This window comes from Mchenga conophoros, linkage group LG20, assembly GCF_057382185.1.
Source record: "Mchenga conophoros isolate Kocher_MC1m ecotype Shallow Benthic linkage group LG20, M_conophoros_male_GT1.1, whole genome shotgun sequence".
Taxonomy (NCBI): domain Eukaryota; kingdom Metazoa; phylum Chordata; class Actinopteri; order Cichliformes; family Cichlidae; genus Mchenga; species Mchenga conophoros.
Window position 1 is genome coordinate 36,484,953 of NC_140545.1, and position 21,045 is coordinate 36,505,997.

Genomic DNA, 21,045 nt, shown 5'->3' on the forward strand with positions numbered 1-21,045 from the left:
CCCAGCGGGCTGCGTGGATGCTACGCCCCTCTGACGGAGTGGCTCCTCTGAGCTCAGAGCTTCCATCACGAGTTTCCACGTGGACTCCTCGGGTCATTTCCAGCTTCGTTTATTATTCCTGGACTCCACCGGTTCCACCTGATTGGCTGCCCTTCTGTAAAAGTCTAAACAGCAGCCGTACTGCCTCTCTGTGACATCGTACAGTACCAACAGCAGAAAAAAACTGAACAATGAGAAAATAGAAAGCCAGCACAGGTCGCCCTGTGTTTGAAAGTGGCCTTAAAAGGGGAGGAGCTAAATCTTGTTGAAGACAGAGGATGAGAACCGCACTGATCACATCATCACAAACGGGAAGATTTGCACTCATGTGGACTTACGCTGTACTCCTGCTTGGTTTCGGAGCTGGACAAGGTGCTGGTGCTCTGGGCCGAGTCTTTGGAGTCTTGTTCCATGAGCTCCAGTCGAGGGGTCTCCGGGACCCCGCCGGACCCGACCGCAGGTGCCCGAGGATTCCCGGGACACTGAGGGCAGGGAGAGGGAAGGTTGACAGAGGAAGAAGTGGGAGGAAGACCTGTGAGGAGCACAGACTCGACAGCAACAATCATCCTGGAGCTGTGATGAGTCGGCAGCATCATCCCGCTTTGACCAAATATTCAAACACAAAGTAAAATGAATAAAAAGCATCTTTGTTAAACTCTTTTATGAAAGAAGAGAGGATGAAGGAGGAGAAGCGATTCTGCAGGCTGCAAACTGACAGCACCACCGCTACCCCACCCTGAGGTGGATGGATGTGTATCTGTGCAGCTTGTTGCATTGTCCCCTCCCTGCTGCCCCCTGCTGGTCGCTGAGTCAGTCGAGCCGTTAACGTTTTGCAGACTTTCATAAATCCAAATATCTTTTTCTGTATTCTAGAAGAAGATCAGCTGCATCTAAGCTCGCCGCGTGGACAACATGTTTTATGTTTTTAACGGCTGCACATTCCCGAGAGTTTACCCGAGACGTGCCGTGCTCCTGTTTGCGGCTCTGTCTGCGAGGCTTGCCGTGTGCGTGCGGCGTCCGGCCGGCCTGGAAGATGGTTCTGGGTCGAGGCGTCTGTCTCAAGCCCTGAGACGCTCCTGAAGACTTGTCCTGCAAAGAGACAAACACCAGACCAGTGTCCCCTCTGCTCTCGCCTAAATCACAGGGCGGTGAAAAGCTCCTACGCGAGAGTCGTACCGAGTCCCAGGTGCTTTCCTCGTCCTCGCGTCTCTTCCTGCTCCTCTTCCTGCTTCCCCTCGAGCACTGGTTACCATCTGTGGCGGGAAGACAACAGATGGACAGAAGGTGAGACAGATGGTCCGAGAGAAACTGAATATTTTCGCGGGACGGCGTCGCTGGGCAGACGGCTGCCAAAGTCAAAGAGCTTAAACGTGACGATTTGGGCAGTTCAACAGCTTCAAGAACAAACACAAAACCTCACACAGCAGAACATAAACATCTCAGTTAAGTGATTAAAAATGCACTAAATGTTTAATAAGTGAAGACGCAGACACGCTGCATCGCTCCGTCAGGCTCCAGGTTCTCGTGACTTTTAAAGAACTGAAGCAGAAACTTAATCTGAAGAAATGCAGCTCATCATCATCATCATCATCATCATCATCATCATCGCCGCAGCAGAAACATGAAGTGTAAGTCTGAGAAACGCGTGACCTCACTGGCAGCTGTAATCATTCACACATTTTCCCTTTTAATGTGAAGTTTCTGTCCGCAAACACACAGGAAGCCAGCGGACCTTCAAAATAAAGGTCTCACATGAAATAAGTGACGGCGTAAAGACGAGTGGCGTGAGTTACCCTGAGGCGAGGCAGCGTCTCCGTTCTGTTTGGGGCTGAAGGGTGAAGGCGGCTCGGCCGCAGTCAGGGGGCTGTTCTCATTGGTCAGTTCCACTCCGCTGTCATTCTCGGACAGGCCCTCAGCTGGAGGCGTGTCCCCGTTCACCGCTGCCTGGAGACAGAACAGAATCACAAACACTGTTATCTGAGATAAAGCCTTTTTTTTTTTTACTGTGGACCTGTTGTAAAACAAACCCAAACAAACAACTGAAATTTCTATAGCGGAAAGTGAAAAAACAGGAACTTTACAATCATTTCTCTGTTTCTTTTATGTAATTACAGTGGGAATGGCCTTGACGTGCCGACACCAACGCTCCACATTCCCGAAGCCTCAGGTCATACTCAGGCAAACACTCACCGGAGCCTCTGGCCTCACCGCTGTGACGGCTGCCATTAAAGCGTCACGTGACAAACGATTAGCGCGCCTGACACTGAGCTGAGAGCGGGCAGCCGACGCGGTGCAGTCAGGACTTGTTCAGGCTTCTAATCTCCTGACTGCCGCAGACGTTTGGTGCCGTTCCAAGTGGGTCATCCGTCATCTCCAGCATCCAATACGTTAGCTTACTGTCCGTGTCGTACTGCTGCGCTCTGTGTGTGTCAGCTGAGACTCTGTGGTCTTGTGGGTCTTGCAGGCAGGTCTGCAGCGTTAAACACAGCCTGGTTACAAGTCCAAACACTGACATGTCAGCAGTTTTCTTTGTTGCTAGCTAAATAGAAGCACTTCAAACAAAAAGCCATCAGGCACGAGGATGTTGTGTAACTACAGTCCAAAGCCTCACTGCCTTTTACGCAGTTTTACTCTTTGATCTGGGAGAATCCACCCACCGTGTTTAGCTTCAGGCCACAGCTGTGTTTCAGGCACAGCTGTTCACGAGCAACACTGACACATCTGCGCCTCCACCTGGGGCGGTGAGAACCACCTCACTGACAGGTGGATGAGCGCCGCGTTGAACGGCTGCTGTCTCATCATACGTGAAGTGAGCAGCATTCACACAACCTGTAACTTTAAGTGAAACTTTAAGTTAGCTTGTCTTAAAGAGACACCACACAACTGCGGCGGTTACAGCGGGCGTAGTCATAGCGACGCTGTACCGTTGGTGGTTTGATCCCTGGCTGCTCCAGTCCGACCCGACTGTGACATCAGGACCATCGTTTACAGCTGCAGATACATTTATAGACAAACTAAATCATGTCCTCCGCTTCTCCTTCTTCCTAACATATTCTACATATCTGAGATGTTTAGTCCACCAATCAGAAAACCCGAGGTCAAAAGGTCAAGAGTTCCCATTAGTGGGTTTCAAACTGCCCAGGAAGAACAGAGGGCAGGTCACGGCAGGTTTAAAGGCGCTGAACAGTAGGTCTCCGAAGGTCTTTTCTTCTTCTGTGTTTTTACTCGTTTTCGGGTGTCTGTGTGTGTGTGTGTGTGCATGTGTGTGTGTGTGTGTGTGTGTGTGTGTGTGTGTGTGTGCGTGTGTGTGTGTGCGTGTGTGTGAGTGTGTGTGTGTGTGCGTGTGTGTGTGTGTGCGTGTGTGTGTGTGCGTGTGTGTGTGTGCGTGTGTGTGAGTGTGTGTGTGTGTGTGTGTGTGTGCGTGTGTGTGTGTGCGTGTGTGTGAGTGTGTGTGTGTGTGCGTGTGTGTGTGTGCGTGTGTGTGTGTGCGTGTGTGTGAGTGTGTGTGTGTGTGCGTGTGTGTGCGTGTGTGTGTGTGCGTGTGTGTGTGTGCGTGTGTGTGAGTGTGTGTGCGTGTGTGTGTGTGTGCGTGTGTGTGTGTGCGTGTGTGTGTGTGTGTGTGTGCGTGTGTCTATCCCATGATAGAGCCGCCGCAGTAGCTGCTAGCTGTCTGCGAGGCTGCACCGCAGCTAGGTGGAGCCAAACATTTTATGTGTGAAGAACTTTGGTACTTGTTCTAATAGTGATTTAGTGACAAGGTGCTGCTGTTAGTCTGGATTTAAGCGAATGCAGGCTGAAGCTGCCAGTGTTTACGACCAACATCAGAGTGCAGCCTGCAGCGGAGCAGCAGCAGAAAGATCATCACGACACTTTAGAGAGTCAGAGGAAGAAAACAAGCAGCGAAGGGGAGGAAGAGGAGGGAAGGAGCAGCTGTGAAACAGATGGAAAATTCAGACTGTGCAGAGTTTTTAAGCCAAATGACCACAGTGCATATCTGCATCTGTTTGTGATTGTTAATGCTCGTAAAACAGTGTGTGTGTGCAAGTTTCCACTATAACAAATGAACTCTGTGAACTCGTGAGAAAGTGTGCGCTCAGTGCGGTTTGGAGCAGAAACTGCTGAGACGGCTAAACGAGGCAGGAAAAGTGAAACACGCTGAATCGTTTCAGCTGCTGAGACATTCGCTCACCGAGGTCACGGCGCCGCCTCCTCTGTTGGTTTGTGGATGCATTTATTCCCCAAGAGCTGGTCTCACAGACGCCACGTTAAAAATCACGACATATCCGACCTCACGTCCGGAAATCCATTCATTGTGGCGGGAATGAACTTTGTATAAGTTGCGGGTCAATCTGCTCCATCGCTGCTGCTGTCTGTGCGGTGCCCATTTATTCCACCTTGTGCCCTGACTCCACCCACTAAACGCTGAGTCGGTTTCTTTGTTTGCTTTGTTACAATGAATGAAAACGCTGTGCCGGTAAGTTTACTGACTGGTTTTATTTATTAAATATTAAATATCACTTCCAGAGTCGAGTGATTTTTGTATTTTTGTCCATTCTGGATGTTTTTTGTTACTTTTCTAATTAGACTTAAATTCAGCTGAACTGAACCTTGTCCCACTTCCTTTTGGGACCAAATGAGTTGTTTTGTGTTGTTTATAATAAATATGTACACTCGGGCTCGTTAGTCGAAGCTCCTTCTGATTATGAGCCGTCGAGCTGCAGCCAGGCTCGCAGACACAAGAAAACAACGACGCTGACATTTCGGAGATTTTGATTACAGCATGATAAAGTTCAGCTACTCCACCCTGAAGTAGGTGGTCTCCACCTCATGCAGGACTGCTGCTGATGGCAGCTACCACTCGCACACCAAACAGAACTTTTCAGAAGGACTCGGGCCTGGAGCGAGCAGGAGGCACCGAACGCGTGGGCGGCATATACGACCTACCAGGCGTCAGGGCAGCGGTCGGGGGATCGTCCATGAACAGAAGCTACACGAGCGTTGACGTAGAGACCAGCTGGATTTAATTTAGTCCATCTTTAAACCTTCACCCGCAGATTTCTGGAAGTGAGAGCTGAAGCAGTGTGTGTGAGCTGACGTGGAGTCATCCATCCACCTGCAGCTGCTATGAAGTCCGAGTGGAGCAGACGAGGGAGGAGCAGCTGTTTCATGAGCCTCTGCAGATGTTTCAGCTGCATGAAGACTCCACAGGAGCTCTGTATGTGAAAACAAGACCGGGGAGTCCCTGCTCCAGCCCACCGTGGAAACTGCTTAACCTAACAGCTGGATGAAACAGCACAGCTGGAGGGAGTTCCTGCAGCACAGCTGGATGTTACGTGGCCCCGGCTCTCACACCGCGCTCCGCATCGCTGACAAACATATTAAAACATAAATGATGACGCTATGGTGTCACAGTCTGACCTAGAGACTCGTTGTAAAAACATCTGGCTGCACGCTTATGTGGTTATACACACTCTGACCCAGCAGCTGGAGCAAACGAAGCTTCTGCTGCTGGCACCAATATAAGAAAAGTGCTTCCTCAGGGACCCTGCAGGACTGAGCATCTCTCTCCTTCATTACTTCTGCTTGTCGGGTCGCGGGGGCAGCAGCCTCAGCAGAGAAGCCCAGACCTCCCTCTCCCCAGCCACCTCCCCCAGCTTGTCCAGGGGAATACCAAGGCGTTCCCAGGCCAGCCGAGAGATATAATCTCTCCAGCGGGTCCTGGGTCTGCCCCGGGGCCTCCTCCCGGTGGGACATGCCTGGAACACCTCACCCAGGAGATCCCCGAACCACCTCAACTGGTTCCTTTCGATATGGATGAGCAGCGGCTCTACGCTGAGCCCCTCCTCAACATGAGGCCCAGGTGAAGTCAGACACTGTCACCAACAGCATGATCCAGGTCAAAGGACCACAGAGCCTTCCTCTCCGCTCTCAGCTACTGAACTCCAGGTGACTGACGCTCTTCGTTAAATCGCTCATTCTGCCTCGTTTAGTTTCACACCAGAACCAAAACACGGCTCGGCGTCGGCCAGGTCAGCGCACACGCCATCATCATCCTCACCGTCCTCCCAAACCTGCTTCCCTGGATATCCGTCAGCCCTGTGCCTCAACAGGAAGTACAAAGCAACGCTTCACTTCCTTTTATGGCCCGCTGCTGTGGTCACCGACGCTTCTTTGAAAGATCGAGCTTGTGTTTACTGAGAGCCGCTCTGGCTGGTGTGACCCCGCGACGCCTCACAGGCTACATCACGCACATTCCTTGGCATGAAGCAGACTGCCCCGCGGCGCTCCGATGATGCTGTCAAATCGTCTTAGTGACGGCCAGAATGATTAGAAACACCGGGTGGAGCGTTTTCACCAGGGGGGCTGGAAAGCAGCGAAGACCCGCCCCATGCCACAAGTACGGCAAAAACCGAGGCCTCGTATTTCCTGCTTAGGATTAGCTCGGACGTGTGTGCGTTTGTGTTCAACACGTCTACACTGCCGGCGTCATGACCCGCTCCTCCTACCTCCTCCTGTGCAGGGTGAGCGAAGGAGTGCATCCTAACCCAAAAGCCTTTCTCCCCTACGCACACAGGACGGTGCTGAAGCTGACAGCCAGTGACGATGCAACAAATCAAAAGATGCTGACTCACACCACCGCCGAAGTCCCAAAACAAAACGCGGTAAAGAAACCCTGAAATTATTCCCTGAGCAGGAAGTGTTACGGATCAAAGCTGCCCGACTTTCCCTGAATCCCAAAGAGCAGAAAAGAAAAGCTGCACAAACACTCGGAGACGAGAGGAGACGAACGGGTGGAGGAGGTGAAAGTGGAGAAAGAAGAGAAGCAGATGGTGGCGGATCAGTGATGGAGTGATATATGAGTGAAAGACAGGAAGTAACGGACGACAGGAGGAGCCAAGTGTGTGTGCGTGTGTGTGTGTGTGTGTGTGTCTGTGTGTGTGAAGTGAATCCATTTGCTGAGCTTATAAAGAGGCCACTGTGCTCCCTCCATCCTTTCCTCCTCGCTTCAACTCCTTCCTCCCTCTGTCCTTCCGTCTCCCAAACATTTCTGGTTTCCGCCTCAGCTGTGTGTGTGTGTGTGTGTGTGTGTGTGTGTGTGTGTGTGTGTGTGTGTGTGTGTGTGTGTGGCACTGCATGCAGCCTCTCTGCTGACGTGCATTCTCAATTGGACTCATGTAACATGCTGGCGGTCCTGCCCGGGCATCTGCCTTGGCAGCGATACACACTCTCCTTTAAACCCACAGCTGGCTCAGGCAGCAGCTGGGGGAGTGGCCATGACTGTGTGTGTGTGTGTGTGTGTGTGTGTGTGTGTGTGTGTGTGTGTGTGAGACTCACTGTGGCCGTCATGTTGTTGCTCTTCTCCATGATAGCAGCAGAGTATTTGTTGGAAGGCATGGCGGTGGCGCTGGATTCCCGTGTCTGTGCTGACTCCTTCTCAAACCTGCAGGACAAAAACGTGAGACAGTTTCCGTCAGCGTCACGTCTGCTCGGAATAACGCTCTTCTTCCTCGGGTCCTCGGGCAGCTGGACTTACAGCTGGAGTTCACTGAGACTTTACCAGAGGAGTTAGGGGTGGAGCAAGTCACCTACTGATCGTGAGGTTGGAGGTTTGATCCCCAGTCTGCGCTACTACGTGTGAATGTTAGATAGAAAAAAGCGTTTGTGTGAAACACATGGTTTTCAGCTTCAACCAGTTAAACCGCCTCTGAGGCGAGCTATTTTAGCCCCTCCCCCTGTCACAGGTAGTGCTGGGCTGGACAGGTGTGGGTCTATCTTTAGTTTTAATCCATCAGAGAGAGATCACACCTCCAGCGATCGAGTTAATTAAACGATCTCCTCACTCTTATTTTGAAATTCCATTCTGAAATACAACAAGCTCAAGTCTTCCCTCCAGGCCGAACCGGTCACCGGTTACCTCGTCGTCGTTCGGAGAGGATCTCAAACTCTCCGTCAGGTGGAGATACGTCCAGGTTCTGATAGGCTGAGAGAGACACGAAAACTAGCGGCTGCCTGACGGTGCAGGCGGAGTGCCTCGGCCTCTCTGGAGAGGCAGCCGACAGACTCGACAGGACGACCTAATCACTGCTTTAGGTTAAAGACAGACAATAAGAAAGGATGTTTAACATAAAGCTGCGACCTACACGCCCATTCCACATCCTGGGCCTCTGCAGAGAGGATGCGCAGCTGAACAATCAACAATCGCCGCTGTGGCCTCGGATGAAATTCCTCGGATACTCCAGACTTCCTTCCTAACGCTGAAGTGCTGCTTTAATGACACAGCTGATGATGATCGTCAGTTTCACTCAGAGTTTGTTCGGAAGCGGAGCTCGAAATGTTCACGGCCGCGCTTCAGAGTGCGTTCGACGCAAACGGCGTGAAGAAGAAGGAGAAGTGCGTCGATGGGGCATTACTGCGGCTGAGCATGACGACAGAGGCAGAGCACAAACACGAATCTGTGAGAACAATCAGGAGGAAAGAAGAGCAAATAAAGTCACAGTGAGAACGGATCAAAGCATCGAAGGAAACGAACGACCGAACAGCACACGGAAGCTGGATGAGGGAGCAAAGGAAAGACAGAAGGAAGGAAAGAAGGAAGAAATGGATGAAACAGAAAATAATAGAAGCCAAAGTAAAGACGTGACACGATCGGACGCTCCCCGACCTGCCTGCGGGTTTTTTCTCCCTCTCCATTTCTGGGGTTGTTTATGGAAGTTGCTCCGGAAGTCAGGTGCTGAAGGGCATCTGAAGCTGTTTCCAGCTGTTTGCAATCATCAGAGCTGTTTAACAGCGGAGTCAGGTGACGGTCAGCGCTAGAATATTTCGCCAAGCCCGATAGTTGTGACGTGAGAGCGGACAGACTGACTGCTTGCCTGCTGTAGGATTTCACGAGCGCGGGTCATTGCTGGGAACATCGCAGCACGTCGTAGCACCACAGGACAAACGCAGAGGAGAGCGGGCCTTTGTGATTGCTGCGCACAAACTTGGAACAGCCTGGTCATCGTCTCTCCAACACTCGACATTTTTGAAACACGTCGGAAACACATTTTTACTCTTTAGCTTTGAATTGTGACTGAGTTTCATTCTCTGTGTGTTTGTTCTACTTTTTACTGCATGCAGCACTTTAATCAATCTGTGTTGTTTTTAAATGTGCTTATAAATAAATTGATTGATTGCATATTTGCATTGACTATTGGACTAATTTATCACTGCAAATAAAAGCACTGCCTGTTCTCCAAGAGTTCACACCTCGCTGCTCTGTGGGACTGATCTGACCCAAAAAAGCCTGAAAAAAGCAAACACACAAACCTATCAGTGTGTGTGTGTGTGTGTGTGTGTGTGTGTGTGTGTGTGTGTGTGTGTGTGTGTGTTTACACCACAGACGTGTGTGTAGGTTAGGATTTCAGCGAGGTTAAAGGTCAGTCTCTGGGTACTGAACGGTCGCAGGATGATTAAGGTGATCTTCTCTTTCTGCTCAGTTCCAGCTCGTCTCTTTTTGGACTACAGCAGCTTTGCATGATTCACAACTCAAAATAATCCTTCTTTAGGTGACACTGGACTTTGCTGCACAAAAGGATGGGCGCGCAATGGTAAAGCGGAAACTGCATCCAGGACACAAACAAATGCATTATGCTTCAGCTCTGCACAGAATACATCCTAAAGGCTAAGCTAGCCAGACAGCATGCTAACGCTAAGCTAGCCACGAATGTAGCGTGAAAGCTGACCCCAGCTGTGAGAGTCGGGCTGTGTTTGTACCTGTCCGTGTTTTTAAAGTAGAATCATCATGGCGACTGCTTTAATGTCTCGTTGTGCCGTCGAATTTGTGTTCATACCTACATACTAAGATGCCGTCATTAGCACGTGTCGCTGTGTGTCACCTGTTAAATGGTGATTATGTGTTTCAGGTCGTTTAACTTCCGGCGAGTAGTGCAACAAACTGATTTCTCCTGAGTGTAATTAAGTAATGTACCGCATCACTTTGAAGAAAACGCCCCAACGCCAAGGGGAAACACCTCCAGCACACACAAACATTTGATCCACAGTAGTGCTGGGCGATATGGAAAAATATTTATCACGATATGAATTATTTTATATCACGATAACGATATATATCACGATATACCGCAATGTTTCCACTTATTCTCTGAAAAGTGTGACAGATGTCATTGCTCACTTTTCTCCAACTTTATTTTGAAGGTTTAAAGGAACTGTCACAAATGAGAAACGTGCATTTTAGTGCAGCAATATAAACGCATCAAAGGAAAACAGCTGTGGCCTTCTTTATTTTCAAAATCATACATTTAAAATGAACTTTTTAAAGTGCACAACAGTTTCAAGGTTTTCTGCCCAAAATATTTGTTTTACTAACATGCATATCATATATGCTAGTAAAACTAATGTGTGTATGTATACTAGTACTACGTGCACGTATATACGCACATAATGTACTTTATGCACGGTAAATACGTAGCGACGGCAGACTCATACCTTGGGCTAACATGACTCCAGTGTGGTCATGTGGGAAGTCCGCAGTCTGTCAACAGCGAGCGCGGCGTCTTCGTTAATGAAGCGGATGGTTACGCTCATGCAGGGCTGCGTATCTCTGCTCGTCCACAGGTCAGCAGCCAAGGCTTAATGCACGACACTGCAAACATCCTGCTCTACTTTGGCCGCCATGCTTCGTATAAGCGAGGCAACTCGACTTTACTGAAGTGCTTACGACCGGGCATAACGTACCTCGGATCAAGGACTTTGACGAGGTCACGAAAGCCGTCCTTCTCAACTACATAAACAGGGCCATGCCTTTACAAATGCAATGCGAGACGGCGCCTGTGATTTGTTTATGGCGCTGGGACGTTTTCTCATACGGGCCTCGTGTGAAAGGCTGCTGCATCTTCAGCTGGTATAGTTTTTCTTTCCCAACTTGCTCCCGTCGTTCCACAGCTTGGTTTAGCTCGGATTCTCTGGATTCTTCTTCGTGGGCCTTCTGTAGGTGATACAAGAGATTTGTTGTGTTGCCATCGGGCGCGGGAATAGTTTTATAGCATAGCTTACAAATGGGCGTCTTCTGCTCCGTGTTGGTGCTGTTGAACCCAACAAGTAACCAAATCACAGACGTACCCCGTTTTGGTAAAAGTGCTTCTTCTTGGGCTGCCTGTGCAGCCGTCTCTGCCTGGTGCATGTCCGGGCATGAAGCACGTAAAGCAGCACCATGTCGCAAAACCACAAGACGGCGTTTCTTCATTTTTTTTAATACTTTATTTTCTCTTGCATAAAGTTAGAGAATGCATAGTGACAAGACAACACTAATACATTTGCCACAGGCTATTTGATGATATATTTTATGTAATAGTTTATAAAATTAGGTTAGAAACGATAGAAGACAAATGGCACGATAGACACTTTTCTGTCGTCCACACGGTAGATATATGTGGTCATTAGGGCTGGGCCATATTATACCGTTCACGGTAATACCGGTATAATGTTAGGCAACGATAGGAAAATGAAATATCGCGATAGAATGGGAGTAAAACGCGCATGCGCAGTGCCTTTGTTTTCATACGCACATGGCCGATTGTTGAGTGAAACAGATGAACCAGCATTGGTTTGTAAAAATGGTGCAACTTCCGTGATGTGGAACTGGTTTGGTGTTTGTCCGTCAGATACACAACAAAGCACATTTTTTTGCAGAACATGCAAGCGGCCGTTGTTATTGTCGTATTTGTCGGACTAAGATGCTCTTAAATCTGGGAGTAATCTGGGTCCTAAACTCCGTATACTTCAGGTCAAACAACACTGCAGCATCACTTAGAGTTAAAAACTGTCTAAATTCTTTCATCTTTAATAAAACGATCAGCATTGCTGCTTTACCAGGTGTAACTATAAAGTTTAACTTCCAGGCATCCATGAAAACTAAAGTTATTACATTTAACGGAGTTAGAAGTTAGCAGGAAGCTAGCGGAAGTTAGCTCGCTAGTTTCGCTAGTTACCTAAGCATGATATAGCATGTTCTGACTGAGAGATTTCTGAAAAAAATCAAACGTACAGCTCTGCTATCACTTCCAACATAAATGAAGACAGGAAACTAAACAGCAGTGACGTTTGTAGGGTTACTGAAGTTGGGCTAGCTGGTATATAATGATGTGCTACGTGATCGCTAGCGACACAGCTATGTTAGCATAACATAAACAGTGAAGCTGGAGGACGAACACTAACACTTTTCCACTTATAAAAGTTAACGTGAAGGTTCTTCATGGTTAGAAACAAATGCAATTGCATGGCAGGATGCTGTAAACGGACCAAACTTCAGTCAGGAGAACAACTGAGATAATCCATCCACAATACGAGGTTAGTCATTAATATACTGCAACAACATGGGAATAGAGCAGCTGCCAGAGAATTCAACATTAATGAATCAATGGTACAGAAGTGGAGGAAGCAAGAAGAATGAGTTTAATAAAGTTTGATTTATCTGACTGCTTTGTTTCGCTTAATGTGCCTTATAATCCCGTGCACCTTATGGTCCGAAAAATACGTACTGCACACTGCAGTTTAATGTTGCAAAGCACCTATTTTTAACTTCAGTGGATATTATACATGGTTATGCTCAGGATATGTCAGCCCATTTCTACTGGAAATGCCTTTTGGTTAAACTTTCAGCAAGGAATTTGCATTTGCTCTGTTATATTTTTATAAAGCTTTAATGTACATAAAAACCAGCTTCTTGTTTAAGTGAAAATAAATGGAAGGTTGTCTTTTTGCACTAGTAATGTTGTGGAGTTGTATTTTGTCTCGCATCAATTATATCGTCGGTTATATCGTTATCGCAAATTTTCAAATATATATCGTGATAAATATTTTTGGCCATATCGCCCTGCTCTAGTGGTCATGTCGCCCAGCACTAATCCACAACATGCAGATTATGGAATCAAAATCACTCAATTCGTATAAATTCCCATCTCTACTCAGCAGACTTGTAATCGCTTCACAACAGCGAATGAAAGAGCGTTAAATGAGGTGAAGTTTCCTCATGTTGCAATAAACTGTGTGCACACTGGGGTCAAACTGAGTGTAGGAGCTACACAAACGCACATGCATCCTCTGTGCTGTGTGCACATTCGGGATCGTGCACTCTCACATGCTTTGAACCATAAAACAACCACCTGCATGACTCTGCCAGGTGCTTCCTGCACACTCAAACACATCAACTGTTTTCCATCATGAGGAGACTGGATCCACCAATGACTGTCGCTAAAATTCAGTGGCTGAAAATAAACAGGGGGGCGGTAGGCGAGGAAATCCACCGGCATGCCGCCATCGTGGAAGCTCTGAATTCAAGTGTTGGAGAGTGGATCAACAATCAGTCGATGCAAACAAGGACCCGCCTTTCAGGGCTGCGCTCAGGGGTCAAGGGTCATTTAAGTTTTTTTAGTTTGTTTTCTCGTTAACCAAGTGAGGTGACAGGTAGGATCTACAGCCCTGCTGCTCTGCTGAAAGCCCAACGTTCCTGTCAGCTGCACTGAAGCTTTCTTAGTTTCCTGTTCGAGTTTCCCGTCTCGGTGGACGGACACATCCTGTTAGTTTGGTCTGGAACGAAAGCACGAGCTAACTCAGTTTGTGGCCGCTCGAGCCTCACGCCTGCATGCACACCTGCAGACAAAAGATCCAAACAGGCCCTAAAAGCCTGTCTCTAAACTTCAGATCCAATGGTTTTATGCTAGAATCAGCTTTATCCCCAGGAGGAAGGAGGAAACCACAATGTGACTGTTGGGATAGATTTGTGGCCCCACAACGTGAGTAATTACGCCCACACACACAAACACACACACACTTATATGGCTGGCAGGCAGCAGGAAGTCCTGGGTGAGGAACTCCCCCTCCGGAGAGGTGAAAGAGTTCAGACACTAAACAGCGCACTGCTCCGAGTCCCCACGCTTTCAACCTTTCACCCACTGTGAAACCCAACAGGTGCCTGAAGAAAACGAGGTCTGACGAGAGGGTGAAATGGTCGCGCTCGCTGTGAGGAGCAGACATGTTTGGAAAGAGTGAATCTGACGGGTGGAAGGCGGTGAGGGGGGTCAGCCAGCCGTCAGACCTGGATTAGTTTCTGCTGCTGATGTGTCCAGTTAAGCTCATCAGAAGCAGGAGAAACACTCCACCTCATAGGTGTCGTTCTCTCATTTAACGATTTTCGTTTCTGGCCTCGGCTCTCTGCATCTTCACCTCATGCTGTGGCACAAAGACCCAACAACAGTATATAGCACTGCTTATAGTAACAGCACTATAAGCCGTGCTCGGCGACGGCGCTCGGCATCACGGCCGTCATCAGCGGTGACGTACAGAATAACACTGTCTCCTGCTGCCTACACGACACCAGAACCGCACAGGGGGAGAATCTGTCACCACAAAGACTAAAGCTATGCAAATTTTACATGATGGAAACTCCCACAGAGAAACAGAACAAACGGCACAACTTCTCAGAGTTACTATGTTTCTACATCACACGGGAAACGACAGCGACGTGAGAAATGCACATGACTGAAACCCAAAGCTGCCATCGCCACAGAGGCCGGCAGCTGAAGCCAACAGGCTGGACGAGAACCTCAGACACGCTTCAACATTTTATTTATACAAATCACAACAACAGTCGCCTCAAGGCGCTTTAGGGTAGATCCTACAATAACACATACAGAGAAACCCAACAGTCATATGACCCCCTATGAGCAGCATTTTGGCGACAGTGGGAAGGAAAAAACCCCTTTTAATAGGAAGAAACCTCCGGGTCAGGCTCAGGGAGGGGCGGGGGGAGGAAGACAGGATAAAGACATGCTGTGGAAGAGAGACAGAGGTTATATTTGCCTGGATGGAGCTGGGACCACTTTCATCCACCAGGTTTCGCCCCCTGGTGGATGTTGAAGCAGGTGTAAGGCATCGTTCATGCTGTCTGTGGGAGAACAGACCACTCCTGGTTAACACTGGAGGCGGTAACGTTTCTGCACCTGCTGACCGATTCTCCGTCTAAAACTACACGTAACCACGGCTGCGTTAGCTCCCTTCCTGCTTCGCCCTCGCTGCATATCTTTAACGTTTTCCAGGCCGTGTGTTTGAGCTCCGAGAAACAGAAACAGAGGGAAGTGAGAAAGAATCCGAGGAGCTGAGGAAGGACGGAGGGCAGCGTGAGGGGCCCAGCGAAAGGGACAAGAGGGGGGGGCTTCACATCAAAGTTGTGTCTGGTGGCTGCAGATTAAGGAGCGCATTGCAAGAGGGGATTGTTCACTCCCAAAGAGTGTGTGTGTGTGTGTGTGTGTGTGTGTGTGTGTGTGTGTGCGTGTGTGTGTGTGTGTGTGTGTGTGTGTGTGTGTGGGAGGGGTCAGCTCCTCAGGGTCTCTCTCTAACTCTTTGGGGGCAGCATTCCTCATCTGTCATGTACTTTATGGCCCCTTCCAGCTCAGATGGAGCCTTTAGACTTCATACATTGTGTGCTTCGGCTCCTATTGTACAGAACGAAGGTATGCGGCTCCTCCAGCAGAGCCACGAAGAACACAAACTGCCACGAGCTCCCACTTTGAACTGTACACCAGGACTCCTCACAGAACTGCAGCTCTTCTGTCAGAACATCGAGCTACAAATAAACGGCTCGATGTTTAACATCAAAACCCCAGACTCTGAAAACGGAGCGCTCTGAGCCTCTGCTATCCACGCATGCACATGTCGATCATGCACGGCGCTCGACTGTGGACGAGCCAAAGCTTCAGTGCTTCTTGCTGCAGCAGCCACAGAGTGAAACCTGTGCTTTAACTTAGCTTAGATGCACCGAACACTTAGAGAAACTTCAACAAAACCAAGATTTCTAAGACTGAGCTTTCCAGAGCTTCAATCTCCAGATATCGCTCCTTATTGGATAAGAAAGCACCAATCCAACCTTTTCCGGCTCTGATGATCCTGGCTTTACATTTCTGCTGATACTGAGTGAGAGAAATGGTGGAAATATGGACCCTTTACATTATCAGCCCCAAGGGCACATTTATGTGATAAACACCTGTAAAGGTCACAGTGGACTTTTACTGTGGGCCTTTTCTGAAGGGAACGCCTCCTCTCATGAGAAAGACAATGTGCAGACATCGTCTGTACATCAGAGTCCTGCCTCAGGTGGAGAACACCATGCTACACGGGACTGTGGCGATCAGCAGACGCCGGACGCAGCGGCGAGGGTGATAAACACACACTGACCTCATTATTAGAGACTGGGTTCAGGGCGAACATCCGTCGCTGGAGCAGCAGACACGTGACAGGAAATGAGGAGGCGAGCTTCACAGTGACGGCGCCTTTGCTCTGCTGTCAGAGGTGAATGTTTCACGCTTGAGCTGCAGGACTGTTTATCTTTCTAGCACTGAGCTTCATGCAGCTGAAGCACCAAAACCTGCAGTTCCACGAGTGTCCAGCAGAGGCTGCGGCGAGTCACATGTTAAAACAGCAGAAATAAACATGTTTACAACCTGATACACAAACTGCTGGATTCTTTCCTCCTCTATAACACCTGCGCACATGTTTTTATAATTCACCTGGATTCAAGTTTGCATGGTTGGGGGCGTGGCTTCTCTCACCGACACGTGCAGGGTGACACAGGGAGCTGTAGCTGCTAGCTGTGCGCTAGCCTTCACCTCATTTAACTGGAGTCAATGAGCTGAACCTCTGGACTGTGTTTGTACTGTTGGAGCATTTTGATCAAAGTTTTTCCATGTTGGTGAAATTCTGGGATTTTATTTTAATATTGCTGACGAGCAGGAAAATTGAAAATAAATATTATTGTGCACAATTTGCAAAAAAACAGCATTAAAATAAATGATTTCCAACAGTGCAGTTTGAGTTCGGAGCGTCTCAGGAACTACACAGAGCGGCACAAAGTCACACAGGAAACCAGCTTTTAAGGCCCTGTAATGAAAAAACTACGTTTCCACGAAAAATGACGTCACTTTTGGTTTTTGCAGGTAACGTGCGATAGTTCGCGCTGACGTTTATTCCAACATAGGAAGTGCTATGAATAACTGATCGCATGTTTCTGGATTATAATGTTTTTGTTCTTGCCAGCGCTTTTTACCCGATTTTTGCAAGAAGCCATTTGTGGAAGGAAACTGTGACCGCGGACAAGCTGAACGCATGTTATGCAAGTACGACTCCTCTGGTTTCATAAGCAAAAAACCAAAAATGATTGCGCTAGGTTACGTCTTTGTAATTCTACTGGAATTTAAAAATAGTTACACAAATGGGAGCGTGCCCGCTCCGATGGGCTTCCTAAAACACTTAAATATCATTTCAGCATCATCTTACGACGGGACTCTCCTGAAGGTCTCGGGATATTTCGTGGCAGCTTCTGTGTCTGCCGATGCCGACTTCCGCACGCAGAGAAATCCACGTTTTTTATCATAAAAAATGTTATTAAAAGGAAAAGTAAATTCAAACGATTAGAGAATATTTTCTATTTGCTCTATAAAAACATGGAATTCTTTGGAGTTCCACAGAAAAATCTGGGTGGCCTGCATCTGTGTGACACTCCCGCCTGATCACCAAGCTAACCACGTCCTGTGCCTCCAAAACGCAGACGGCCTAAAATGTTCACAAACTGATGGTGACACCTTGGCAACCACGTCCATCTTTTGTATACAGTCTATGGTTTATGCTCACACTTCATTTGTTGAAAATAAAAGTCACCATGCCTCAGATGACACATCAAGTCTGTCTGCAGGTTTTCTGTCCCACTGCCAGATGTGCCAGATGTGCTTATGCAAATGTTGCTTGGCTGGGTTCTTGTACGACTCCAGCTCACACAAGGAAGTAAAAGGTTTATTTGTTTAAGGTGAGAGAGACTGAACAGCTCTCGTTTTCTGGCATTTATTAACAGATTAAATTTGCTGGATGTTTTTGGGGGAAATATTTGAGGAATTATTAACTGCATATTTATGAATGATCTGTAAAGAAATGATGTGATATCCAGAATAAACCCTTTGCAGAGTGAGTCACTGTCTTATCATTTTTCTGACCACGCTGAGTCACAAAGAAGCTGCAGGTCAGAATTCCCCAGAACCTCAGTCTCAGTGTGAAACTCATTTTGAACTATGAGAACACTGATTTCAAACCACAGAGATCGCATTTATCAAATCTGCTTAAAATATAACAAATCGCTGCAGTTCTGTATGGAGCCGAGCTAAGGTGGCCTGCTCTTCTTCTTCTTCTCATTTCCAGTCATATTCCTCCTGTTCCATGATGGATCTTCATATTAAACACGGTTTCTAGTAATGAGCTCAGTGCATGCTGGGTAATCCCTGTGAGACTGAAGCTCAGGCCACTCTCGACCTTCAGTTTCAGACACTTTTTCACCTTTAGGATGTGGATGATGTCATGGGAACCTCCTAATCTTGGTAATCTCAGGAACAGACGTCGTACCCAACCCACCACAAAAATTCTACAGCTGCCACCAAAGGCAGGCTGCAGTGTAAACGCTGTGTGCAGGTGTGAAACAGGTGGACACCTGTGGACACCACACCTGTGGACACTGCAGGCCTGACACCTGCTGCTGTCAGGCCTGCAGGTATCAGGCTGTGATGTGCCCCTCGCTCTTACAGTGGACAGAAACTATTTTTTGGAGAGGCGCAAATAATATGTGTGGCATCTTATTTGATGCAGAACACCTGATTGATAACTTTGTTGTTTGCAAAAGTTTTTAAAATGTACAAGTTTTATTTGCATTTCAAGTTATAAAAAGGATTAAATATGTTTGTTACAGTAACAATGTAACTTTTCCTTTGTCTGACAGCACAGTGTGTCAGTGCGAGAGAAACTGTAAATTAACTGAAAAGACTGACCCCAAATAAAGTGAGGCAAACAGTTTATGAAAACAGCTGGAGCCCAGAGCGTGAACGCAATACGTCGTGAAAAATTCGGTTTGACGGATTTCTGACGTTTTGTGTAAATTTAAGCATGAAACAGTTTGATTGTTCCTAATAAAATATTAACAGTGTGAGACTTTAGTTAGACTTGTGTTTGTAGCTGATCACGTTGGGCCACATGCTTATTTGTTGTGTTTGCCGTACAGTGCATCAAATCTAAATTCACGTTTTGTGTAACTGTAACGTTTGATTTTGTGGGCTGAAGCCAATCCGAACATTACAGAGTGTGTTTATATGAAACATGTGTGTACTTGCTGTATTTTAACCACATGAATGACACATTACAGGAAGCAGCATTGATTTCCACCTTTTTCTAGATCCGCCCCTGGTTTGGGACATTTTTAACACACGTCCACCATGTTTGCTCCGTGCTAGTGTGTTTTTGGAGCACGAGGGCTCCGTGCGCCCCCGCCGGTGACCCCCCCGCAGATTTCTCCCCTCAGCCGTTTCTCTTTAAAGTCTCCTCGCGTGCTCATATCAGTACTTTCACTTGTGTGCCGCACATGTGTTCATACTTGCCATGACAGCAGGACTGTCAGGCGCACAGAAGGTAAACTCACCGTGCGCGCGTTCACAGCGCACAAACCACCGAGAGAAGAAAAACCCGCTGACCTTCCGTCCCCGCGCACTCCGCTGTGCACTCACTGACCGGAACAGCCAGGCTGTTATTACACGTGTATTACGCGCTAACTAAAACTGTTTTAACGGAGTTACGTTCCGCCGCAGACACGGAGAAGCTCCTCGGAGAGCCTCAGATCGCGCTCTGCTCCCTCAGCTCCACATGTGCGCGCAGCTGTGCGCACATGTGGAGCTCAGAGCTGCAGCGAGGCGCACTCTGCCCGGCGACGTCGCATTCTTTCTCGTTCCTAACTCTCTCGGTAAGTCCTGGAGGGACGAACACCCCGCGCCCTCCCCGGGAAAATACTTACATAACCATGCACGCGTCTGCTTCTTGCACAGCGGGAACTTGGGAGGAAACACTCTGGTGCCGAGTCCGAGTCCGAACGAGGTTTTCACAGCCGCTGAAGTTGAGCGCAGATTGGAGTGTGAGCTCTAATCCTCAGGCAGCAGGAGGTGTTCACGATGTGGAAGCATGCTGCTGCGCATCAGCTCTCGCTCTCTCTCGCTCTCTCGCTCCCTCTCTCTCTTGGGCGGGGTGCAGGCGGAGGTGGAAGCTGATTGGTGGCTCGGAGTGATCAGGTCTTTCCCAGGTGAAATGGTTAACTCCCATTTTCTGTCCGCGAGGTAAAAGTGAGAGCAGGAACTATTATTGAGCCACAATAATTACCGACACGCTTCTCTCTCTCAGAGTGTGTTCTTAGTCAGCCTCGCTTTACCACATTGTCTGTGGCACTGAGTCAATCTTCAAGGAGTTTCATGGATTTTCTCTGTCATGATCTCAGCCTATCGCTCAAAGATTAAAAAACATCATCACTCTGTTTCCACCACAGCGCAGGCTTTACTGCCCCCTGACGGGACAAGACGAGCCAGATGTGCCATGAATTAGTGCTGGGCCTCACTGATTTCTAGAATCGATTCGATCCACGATTCGAATCAGCAGAGATGGGCAGTAACGTGTTACTGTAATTCGATTACTTTTTTCAAGTAACGAGTAAAATAAGGGATTACTATTGCAAAAACGGTAATTAGATTACCGTTACTTTCCCGTAGGAACGCTGCGTTACTGCGTTACTAAAACCGTGATTTTTTTGCGAGAATGTCTCACGACAGTGACGTAAGCGAGTGCGAAGTTCGTGACAACAGCTGTGTGCAGATCAACAATGGATCATATATCGAGTGCAGAGAGAGTATGAGCGTGCAGCGTTTAAAGCGTGGAAGTAATCACATTACTTTGAGTTTGATTCCATAAAAAGTGACAAAAACATTAGTGTCCGCTGTGCGTGGGAAGAAAACCCCTAAACTTCCAAGCAAGCACCGAGTAGCTACCACGGGAATGAGAAACTCCCGGATTCTTCCACTGACCACTGCGGCTCACCTGCACCAGGGCAAACCTCCGCCTGCCCCACTCCTGCTATACAGGTGAAAATAGAGCAACAGGACCGCT

The 21,045-nt window shown here is 48.1% G+C and overlaps 1 protein-coding gene across 2 annotated transcripts in view; it reads right to left on the bottom strand.

Annotated features, from left to right (window-relative positions):
- Positions 1-20,079, bottom strand: part of LOC146551361 (DNA (cytosine-5)-methyltransferase 3B-like) — a 39,177-nt gene extending 19,098 nt beyond the window's left edge. For both annotated transcript variants that reach the window (XM_085260120.1, XM_085260119.1), the window contains exons 1-6: positions 19,910-20,079; positions 7,375-7,480; positions 1,833-1,983; positions 1,216-1,292; positions 994-1,128; positions 378-521 (exon numbers count right to left, since the gene is read on the bottom strand). In XM_085260120.1, the coding sequence (XP_085116246.1) occupies positions 378-521; positions 994-1,128; positions 1,216-1,292; positions 1,833-1,983; positions 7,375-7,480; positions 19,910-19,917 (621 nt within the window). In that variant the 5' untranslated portion in view covers positions 19,918-20,079. The remainder of the gene's footprint in view (positions 1-377; positions 522-993; positions 1,129-1,215; positions 1,293-1,832; positions 1,984-7,374; positions 7,481-19,909) is intronic.
- Positions 20,080-21,045: the final 966 nt, after the last annotated feature.